At 40.9% G+C, this 11160-nt stretch overlaps 1 protein-coding gene across 1 annotated transcript in view; it reads right to left on the reverse strand.

Annotated features, from left to right (window-relative positions):
- The window catches only part of otog (otogelin), a 143549-nt gene that overhangs the window by 76901 nt on the left and 55488 nt on the right, over window positions 1-11160 (reverse strand). The window contains exons 30-31 of the mRNA XM_032520661.1: window positions 4117-4395; window positions 185-302 (exon numbers count right to left, since the gene is read on the reverse strand). Of these exons, the coding sequence (XP_032376552.1) occupies window positions 185-302; window positions 4117-4395 (397 nt within the window). The remainder of the gene's footprint in view (window positions 1-184; window positions 303-4116; window positions 4396-11160) is intronic.

Consider the following 11160-nt stretch of genomic DNA (forward strand, 5'->3'; position numbering starts at 1 on the left):
TAACTGTAGATTTCACAGCCATTATTTACAGTGTATACACAGCTGTTATTGCTTTATCTTGACCCTAAAACTACATCCTCCCCGCACTTAAAATAAATTAATAAACATATTTGAAGATCTACTTGGTAAAAGAAGCTGCATAAGATCAGCAGTTGAGAGTAACTGAACAGGTCAAAGGTCTCACTGTGGGATGGTGACGCAGGCGTCAGCTGACGGGTCGCTGCAGGTCTTGAAGCAGGGGATGACGCAGGAATCGTACCGCCACTGACAACGTGGACCGGGCGGGGCATCTGGGCTGGGGCCTGATGAAAAACACACAACACTTTTACTTCAAGAAAGACTGTTTCTAAGACTGTTAAGGCCTTGTTGAACAGTTAAGGTGTACAACTCCTGAAGGAACAAGTCCAGCTCTGGTATCTCTGTGATCTTAAAGAAACAGTTTTAACCTATTGAACCCTAAACATCCACATTTGCATTAGCTTTAAAGTTAGCAGAGAAAATACATTTTCTTTAAACATTATACCACATCTTCATGTTTAAGCACTTAAAGGTCCAATGGCATGAAAATTTCACTTTATGAGGTTTTTTATCATTAATATGAGTGCCCCCAGCCTGCCTTTGGTTCCGCAGTGGCTAGAAATGGTTGTAGCTGTAAACCGAGCCCTGGGTTTCCTGTGATTTTGGGAAAGAGACTTCAGATACAGTATTAGGGGACCACTAAGGTCTATATAAAGAGACTTCAGATACAGTATTAGGGGACCACTAAGGTCTATATATAAAGAGACTTCAGTACAGTATTAGGGGACCACTAAGGTCTATATAAAGAGACTTCAGTACATATTAGGGGACCACTAAGGTCTATATAAAAGAGACTTCAGATACAGTATTAGGGACCAAGGTCTATATAAAAGAGACTCAGATACAGTATTAGGGACCACTAAGGTCTATATAAAAGAGACTTCAGATACAGTATTAGGGACCACTAAGGCTATATAAAGAGACTTAGATACAGTATTAGGGACCACTAGGTCTATATAAAAGGAACTTCAAGATACAGTATTAGGGACCACTAAGGTCTATATAAAGGGACTTCAGATACAGTATTAGGGGACCACTAAGGTCTATATAAAGAGACTTCAGATACAGTATTAGGGACCACTAAGGTCTATATAAAAGAGACTTCAGATACAGTATTAGGGGACCATAAGGTCTATATAAAGAGACTTCAGATACAGTATTAGGGGACCACTAAGGTCTATATAAAAGAGACTCAGTACAGTATTAGGGGACCACTAAGGTCTATATAAAAGAGACTTCAGATACAGTATTAGGGGACCACTAAGGTCTATATAAAAGAGACTCAGATCAGTATTAGGGGACCACTAAGGTTATATAAAGAGACTTCAGATACAGTATTAGGGACCACTAAGGTCTATATAAAAGGGACTTCAGATACAGTATTAGGGACCACTAAGGTCTATATAAAGAGACTTCAGATACAGTATTAGGGGACCACTAAGGTCTAATAAAAAAGAGACTTCAGATACAGTATTGGGACCACTAAGGTCTATTTAAAAGAGACTTCAGATACAGATTAGGGACCACTAAGGTCTATATAAAAGAGACTTCAGATACAGTATTAGGGACCACTAAGGTCTATATAAAGGGACTTCAGATACAAGATTAGGGACCACTAAGGTCTATATAAAAGAGACTTCAGATACAGTATTAGGGACCACTAAGGTCTATATAAAAGAGACTTCATATACAGATTAGGGACCACTAAGGTCTATATAAAAGAGACTTCAGATACAGTATTAGGGGACCACTAAGGTCTATATAAAGAGACTTCAGATCAGTATAGGGACCACTAAGGTCTATATAAAGAGACTTCAATACAGATTAGGGACCACTAAGGCTATAAAAAGAGACTTCAGATACAGTATTAGGGACCACTAAGGTCTATATAAAAGGACTTAGATACAGTATAGGGACCACTAAGGTCTATATAAAAGAGACTTCAGATACATGATTAGGGGACCACTAAGGTCTATATAAAAGAGGACTTCATATACGATTAGGGACCACAAGGTCTAATAAAGAGACTCAGATACAGCATTAGGGGACCACTAAGGTCTATATAAAAGGGACTTCAGATACAGTATTAGGGACCACTAAGGGTATATAAAAGAGACTTCAGATACAGTATTAGGGACCACTAAGGTCTATATAAAAGAGACTTCATATACAGCATTAGGACCACAAAGGTCTATATAAAAGAGACTTCAGATACAGTATTAGGGGACCACTAAGGTCTATATAAAAGAGACTTCAGATACAGCATAGGGACATAAGGTCTATATAAAAGAGACTTCAGATACAGTATTAGGGACCACTAAGGTCTATATAAAAGAGACTTCAGATACAGTATTAGGGGACCACTAAGGTCTATATAAAAGAGACTTCAGATACAGTATTAGAGGACCACTAAGGTCTATATAAAAGCATCCAAAGAGCACCATGTCATGGGACCTTTAAAGTTTTATCATGATCACTTTCCTGTTTTAATGGTTGCACCATTTCCTTAAATGGAAAGGTTGTGTATAATTTTATGCGCAACACATTTGGCATTTTTGGAAACTTGTAAACTTGATTGAAATTTGAAATAAATTTCAAACAACATACACGTGTGTGTAAAAATGCAACTACTGGTGGTTGCAGTTGGGTCAAAAGTGTTAAAAAAAGTGTATTTTCATGTATTTTATGTTTTTTTTTTTAACTGCTCATACAGTACTTAGACAAAATAAAAATCATTCTGATGTTACCTCAATATGCAGGAAAACCTATATAGGAAAGGTATATCAGGTCACTAATCTAGACTGCTTAAAGGGACCCTTAAATGTTTTCACAGCCCAGTAATGTGATGAGGTTAGAAAGCCATTAGTCTGAAGGCCGGACTTCTGCATTCACTGCCGTCAGCAGGAAATCCAATCTGCTATTGGCTCCCAGGCTTTTTCCGTTCACTAACACAAATGCTGCTGTATTTTTAGCATGCGCGATTAGCCTGGCGGCTTTGACCTCTGACGGCCAGCTGAATCCTGAGCAAAGCTTCTTGAATCCTCACTGAGGCTTAAAAATATAACTAGAACCTCGGCTTCATGCCCTTTACTGTTTTCAGGTCAAAATCCAATTTTACCAAAAAACTGTTAATAAGGAAGCACATCAACATTAAAACACAGGATACATGTTTTCATAGACGTGACCAGGGGTGGGTCTAGAAGGGTAGCACCCCCCCCAATCCATTGGCCTAGACTGGTGTACATTTTATACAAATGTGATTTCCAGTGGATCAGAGTACGGTCAATTTGCTGCCAGTTCTGACAATCTCTGTGTTTCCATTTGGTAAATGGATGTATATTTAAAAAACACATTGAATGGCGACTGTGTACTTTGTTGAAATTTTGAGGCCAGTTTAGAAGTGGAAACATATTGAACTCACTGTACTTTTTGAAAACTGTGTACAGCCAGATTTTCTTTGTTGAGGCAAGTTTATTTTAAGTTTCACTTCATTTTTATTCGGTTTTGTGAAGAAAAAAAAACTTGCCAGCCTATGTCACACGACCAGTTAATGTTTGCATGATGACTATCCAAATTGTTTACAAGTGACTGAATTATGAATGTGATGGGTTTTATTTAAATAACAAAGTGTTGTTCTATCCTATCCAATATTCCCTTTATTTCTAGGCAGATTTTCTATGCTGAATTCTGATAAAAATCCCCTGGGCCTCCCCGGACTGATTATTGGTTCCCGCCTCCCCCCTGTGCCACCACACTTAAAAAATCGCAACAAGCGCCCCTGGTTTTGTCTTCTGTAAATTATAATAATAACGTATTGCAACAAGCGCCCCAGAAAGCTAATTTGAGAAATGTAGGGGGAAATCCATACAATGTGGTTGGAGTTTTTCTTTCCTATATACAGTACATTAACAATTTCCTGTATATTTTAGTTCCTGAAGGCAGCACAATAATTTGTGGATATAATGTGGTGTTTTCAGTGTGACAGCAGCCTTAGTAACCATGACTTTCACTGAGCGCCGTGTGTGGTGTGTTGCTGACCCGTGAGTCTGAACAGCGTGGCCTTGCGGAAGCTGTCGATGTGTCTGTACTTGAGCAGGTGGAGGCGGGCCAGCGTGACGTGCAGGAAGAAGCCGGGCTTTGCGTGGGACTCCAGCGAGTCGTAGCCGGGGATCCAGGTGTTCCTGTGGAGGACGAAGGTGGCTCCGTCCCAGAATGCCTCGCTCTCCTCCCACTTGGCCAGCCTCACCTGGCCGCTCGGACTCGCATGCAGAAAGTAGTTTGGTCGCTCGGCCGCCTCGAAGGAAACCCGCGATGTGTCTGTGGAGACGGAAACAAAATAATTCGTCGGTGCACAGGGAACCAAGGGAGAACACAGAAGGCAGATAGTGAGATGTTTAAGGACACACAGGAAACGCAAGCATCATCTGCATGATGTAGGCCTAATAAATGTGAACATGCAGTATAATAAATGGACTGCACTGATACAGCTATGTTTAACCTGAGCGCTTTACAATCAGTGTGTTGTTTTAGGACACTCCAACATGGACAGGGGGAGCTTTTGTTGCCCAGCAATTCCTGAAAAGAAAACTCCTCTTTAGCTGCTAAATGCTCCACCGTGTCTCTGCCGTCTCTGTGGACTCTTTTCAAAATTAGTTGAAGATCTACTTTGTTAAACAGGCGTTTGGTTGACCTTTCTGCACTCTTTCTGTCTTTATTTATGTATTACGTTGTGTTTTACATTATCATTTGAGGGTGAATACCATTTTTTTTTCAACCCTATTTTCTTATGTTTTTTTGTCTAAGTGACTGAAAGGAACAACAATCTGTGACATTGGTCCAGTATTAAGCGAGATCACTACAGTCGGCACCGGAGAAATTGTCCAGCTTAGATTTACCTTCACGAAAGTGCTCACACAGGCTCAGATTAATATACGGATTAATTTCAAGTGCCTGACAACATTATGGAAATGATTTCTAAGCAGGTTGACATTTCTGTTGAATAGAAAGATCCTTTTTTTAAACATAAACACATCTGCAAAATAGCGTTCGTTAAACCCACCAGACTCCATGTAAATAAACAGTCATTTTAGCATCGTAAAATACACTTCATTCAAAGTAGACAGAAACAAAATAAAACTATGAAACACTATTCCATCACAACATTAGTTGTGGTTGAAATAAACACAGAGTTTACCGATTTACATGTACAAATATGTTGGCTCTACACACCATAAAAGTATATATTTCTTTAAGCTTTTTTTAAATGGAGTCTGGTGGGTCTAGCGACTGCAGAGCTGTTTCTGTGTTAACAGGTTTCAAAGAGGTTTTAAAGGCCTATCTCTGAAGGGATAATTTTCACAATGTTGTCAGACACTTAGAATATTAATCTAAGCCTGTCAGTGGCAAAACGAGCAATTCTGTGAAGGGAAATAACAGCTGGACACAAGCTCACGTTGTAACTTGTTTCTCTACTGCCGACTGCAGCAATCTCGCTTAATGGAAAATAGGGTCCAGGTTGAAAACAACCGTAGTTACCCTTTAATATAAAAGGTTACGTCTTGATACTGCTTCCTGCTTCTTACAGTGCAGACGCTTTTGCTGCTTGCTCCTGCCTCTGCTTGCATATTTTTGCTGATAATCTTGCTTTTCCTCTGAGAGAAACTATGAGCAGCGGCTCGCGGTACTTATAAATAACGGGACTAACATTTTTTGTAGACACAGTAGGCTATTGCCATATTTTAACATTTTCCTGCGTGAGTGTGGCCTCACCAATAGCTCAGCCTGTCCTACAGTGACTGTAGCTAAAGAATTAGCAGCAAGATGCCTCCTTTCTCCGTGGATGACTACTACAAACTCCTTCAGAAGATTGCACTTCTGGAAACCAAGTTCACCTTCTAGAAGTGAACGTGGAAGTTAACGGATCTTGTGGAAATGACACCACTTACCATGGACCCATAACAATGACAAAGCTGCTAACACACGGCTAATTAGCACCAACAAAGCTACAAAGAAACAGGAGGGCTGTAGAACGGGTAACAAATCAACAAGTGGCAGTCCTCCCTGGAACTCTTGTGGTGCGAACCTAAGAGTCATCATTCTCTCCGGAAATGGGAGACGACTAACGGGCAGGGACAGCGCCCTGAGATTTGTGATATGACCGGCTGGCCTGCATTATCTTCCGGCAGAGCGCCTCTCACACCCCCTCTACCTAGTAGGACACAGCCGTGGACAGCTGCAAAAGGGAAAATAAGCAACAAAATGCCCCCCCAACAACCTGGTGTGCAACTGGATAACAGATTTGCTCCTCTGCTCAAGACGCTGGACAGTCATCTGATGACCGGGACTGCTTTTCATCGCCACCAGCAGGGTAAGGACTGAGAGCAATTCAAAAGTAAAAAGCTACAACTGCCTCAAACCCTGATTGTGGGTGACTCTGCTATAAAAGATTTAAAAACAGTAAAAACCAAAATACTCTGTTTCCCAAAGACATGGTGTCTGACTTTACCCAAAAATCCCAGCTATCATAGCAGAACACCCAACTGTGAAAACATTATTCTGCATATAGGTTCAAATGATGTTGTAAAGCAACAGTCTGAATTGAGAGACTGGACTTTAAGGAACTGCTGGACACCGTCAGCTCTCTAAACGCAAATGTGTTATCAGTGGCCCTATACCGTCAGTCAGAAGAGATGAGAGATTGCCGACTGTTGGCACTAAACAAATGGCTTTCAACTGAATGTACCGTCCACTCTCTGCAGTTCATTGACAATTTAAACATTTTCTGGAGCGCAGACATCTTTTTAAGCAGATAGACTTTCCCTTAACAAGCCAGGAGTAAAGCTGTTCACCTCTAATCTGCTTTACTTTCTGCGCTACACATCTGCCAAGGACACGAGACAAACGAATCAAAACAAAAAAGACAACACAAAGTGTGGCAGTGATCCACCACAGCCCCACCTGAGCAAAGATTGACCCTGGGACACCACAGAGCACAGATACAAAACCTCAACTCCTCTTTTCACCCATCCAGCACCCCACTACTCTTACCAACCCCAAATCCTTTGAGGAGCCATCGCTGTCTCCACTCACCCTTTCCCCTCTTTCCCTACCCCTGTTGGAGTTCACTGACCCATGAATCACCTGGTAGATGCTGAACCAATTTACACCCCTTCCTTCCCCCATCTCTCAACCCCTGGCAAAAATAAAACGCCGGGTTCAACCCCGGTTAATAGTAAAACGCCGGGCTCCTCTGCCGGAAGTAAACAAACTCTTTCCACTCAGACTGATAAGGACGCTTGTGTGCAAAATCCAGTAAGCATGACCTGATATGTGCCGGGCCTTGGCTCCGGCCAGAGACACTCATGACTTTTCCAAGACAAGCCCGGGCCCTGTGGATTCAACTCTTCCTCAATTTAGTTTGATAGGTAATAGAAAAGAATGGTGAATAAGCACTTAACTGCAAACTTAGCAAATTTAGCATCCATTCCTCGTCAGCTACAGCCTGTCCCAAAAATGAAAACACACTAACACTAGCCTTACTAAACGTCAGGTCTTTGGCAGGAAAATCCTTTTTAATCAATGATTTTATTATCAAACACAATCTAGATTTTATGTTTTTACCTGAACCCTGGTTAGACCTAACAACAGCGCTGCTGTCCTCGAGTCAGCTCCCCCTACTTCAGTTTTATGAGTGAGATATAGTAATAAGAAAGGAGGTGGAGTCGCCATTTTGCTTAATGACTCATTCCACTGTACGCAAATATGTTATGGAAAGTTTGCTTCTTTTGAATATGTGGCTCTTCAATTAAGATCTTCCCCTCAAGCGATGTTTCTAAATATCTACAGGCACCTAAATATTGTGCAACCTTCATTGATGACTTCACTGAACTGCTGTCTATAACTGTTAACTTTGATTGTGTATCATTGCGGGTGATTTAACATTCATGTTGACAACCCCCAGGACAGGGGGACCAAAGAGCTGTGTGGTGTTTTTGAGAACGTATGACGTCAGCATGTGACGAAGCCCACTCACAATAGGGACACACTCTGGACTGATTGTCTCAAAGGGTCTGAACATTTCCAGGTTGTGGTGACGGACGTTGCTCTCTCTGATCATTCCTGTGTTTTCTTTAACGGCACTATCTCTGTGCCCAAAAGTGTCCAAACAAAATAATCAGAAAACGGTAACGGTAACATTTATTCAGCTTTTCTCCTCCACACCCCCTCTCTGGGCTATCAGTCAGTGAGCTTGTAGACCAATTTCAACTGTAAAATTACAAATGTTATTGATGCCATTGCTCCCACTAAGTCAAAGTTGTCTCTGGTAAGAAAAATCTCCATGGAGAAATGTCCTACTGGTACAAGAAAAAAGAGTGTAGGAAGCGAAACGAAGTGGCGAAAAACAAATCTCCTGGTCCATTATAAACACCTATAAAGAGAGACTTCGCTTATATTTGGAACTGAGGATGCAAGAAGTGCCTTCTTCTGATATTATCTCTAGAAACAATAATAATTCACGTGCTTTGTTTGCTACTGTTGATAGGTTAACACTCCTCCAGTACCAGTAGCATCTGAACTTTTATCTACCAAGGCCTGCATGACTTTGCCTCCTTCTTCAAAGACAAAATTCAGAAGATTAGACAAACAGTCGCTGCTCCATATCAAGTCCAGGACATGTTTTGTCACAGTGTCAAGCAAAACTAGTTCCATATGACAGAATTTCACACTCAACCATACAAACCTGGAGGACCATTATTCAACATCTGAAAACCTCGACCTGTTGCCTTGATATTCTACCAACGGGACTTTTCAAAATGTTTACAATTGTTTGACTTCTGATCTTCTACATTGTGAACACATCTCTTCTTTCAGGTATCTTTCCACAGGCCCTGAAACTGCAGTAATCAAGCCACTTTTAAAAAGAACACCTAGACAAGTCACTAATGGCAACTATAGGCCAATATCAAACCTTCCGTTTTTAAGTAAAATCATGAAAAAGTAGTCTTTCAACAACTCAACCATTTCTTGTCACTAAGCAACAGTTTGTGATACCTTTCAGTCGGTTTCACGACCACACCACAGCACTGAACGGCTCTTGTCAAAGTCTTTAATGACATCCACCTTAACACAGATAGTGGCAAATTTCAATCTTATATTCTTGATCTCATGCTGCATTTGACACGTCGACCATGACATATACTAGACCGATTGGAAAACTGGGTGGACTTTCTGGCTTAGTACTAAACTGGTTTGAATCCTACCTAAAGAATAGGGATTACTTTGTGTCAATAGGTAATTACATCTGAGCGTACAAATATGACGTGCGGAGTTCCGCAAGGCTCCATTCTGGGGCCTCTTCTGTTTAACATCTACATGCTTCCACTGGCTCGATTATGGAAAAACAAAATAAGTTACCATAGTTATCGGATGACACACAAATTTACATAACCTTACGCCAGGGGACTAGAGTCAAATACAAAACATGACTAAGTGCATCGAACAAATTAACGACTGGATTCCAGAACTTTCTGAAATTAAATGAAGGAAAAAACTGAGTAGTTTTTTTGGAAAAAAAGAGACTTTAAAAGTCTGCGCTCATGTCAAACAACAATGTTAAACAACAGACAAGCCAGAAATCTGGGTGTAGTCATGGACTCAGACCTGAACTTTAACAGCCACATTAAGACATTACAAAGTCAGCCTACTATCACCTAAGAACATATCAAGGGTTAAAGGACTTATGTGTCAACAGGACTTGGAAAAACTGGTCCTCTTTCATCTTCAGTAGACTTGACTACTGTAACGGGGTCTTACAGGTCTCCTAAAAAATCAATCAGACAGCTGCAGCTGATTCAGAACGCTGCTGCTCGAGTCCTCACTAAGACCAAGAGACTGGATCACATCACTCCAGTTCTGAAGTCTTTACACTGGCTTCCTGTCTCAAAGAATGATTTCAAAGTACTCTTGCTAGTTTATAATCCCTTAACGTTTAGGTCCAAAATACATTTCTGATCTGCTACTACACTATGACCCTCCCAGACCTCTCAGGTCTCTGGGACGTCTACTTTCTGTCCCCAGAGTCAGAACTAAACAGGGTAAGCAGCTCAGTTTCTATGCTCCTCATATCTGGAATAACTCCCAGAAACCTGTAGATCCGCTGCTACTCTCAGTTCTTTTAATCAAGGCTGAAGACCTTTCTTTGATGGCTGCCTTTCTTTAATTAATGCTCATTTCTTTCTTATGCTGCACTGTAACTTTATTCTTGTGTTTTATGTGTCCTAATGTTTCTATTTTGTTTTTAACTGTCTATTCATGTGTCTTATTGATTTTTAATGCTTATGACTTTTACTGTTTGTACTTGTGTTTTATCTGTTTTATGATTTTGTGTAAAGCCCTTTGAATTGCCCTGTTGCTGAAATGTGCTCTACAAATAAAGCTGCCTTGCCTTGCCTTGCCTTGTGGTTAAATAGCTTCTTCTCACAGCTCAGCAGAAAAACCCTCCAGTTGTCTTGTGTGTCTTTCATTCAGCAGCTCTCTGTATTCTGCTGACAGGAAAACACATCGCTGTGGTATCTACACACCGATCGACTTTCCCAAACCCCACTACACAAGTTCCCTTTCATGCACTGATACCGCATCTACTGTATCCACCGTTAGTAACGCAGACACTTCTTTTTTGTTCTATGGTGTCACAAAATGAGTGTAAAATAAAACTATAAAGCCTCTCGAATAGCCACAGGGTTCCCACAGTCACTCAGACACAGACTTCTAGGGCATTTCCACGATTTTCAAGGTCTTGTTTGCAGGGTTGTAGTACTCGAGTCCGGACTCAAGACCGTTTTTCTATGGTCCCGGACTTGTCTCGGTCTCGGCCACTGATCTTGCCACAGACCGAGTCCATGTGTCTTAATTATGTTGATATTATCACCATATTGATATTATTACACCATTTGTAATTCTGTTTTCTTTACATTAGATCAGATGATATCGGGGGGATGGCTATACTCTTAAATCCTGGGCGTTGGGACACTGTTTTTCTTTTATATCAACAAATAAGCCAAAATGATTGTCTTGATACTGTCA

The sequence above is a fragment of the Etheostoma spectabile genome, chromosome 1, assembly GCF_008692095.1.
Source record: "Etheostoma spectabile isolate EspeVRDwgs_2016 chromosome 1, UIUC_Espe_1.0, whole genome shotgun sequence".
Classification (NCBI taxonomy): domain Eukaryota; kingdom Metazoa; phylum Chordata; class Actinopteri; order Perciformes; family Percidae; genus Etheostoma; species Etheostoma spectabile.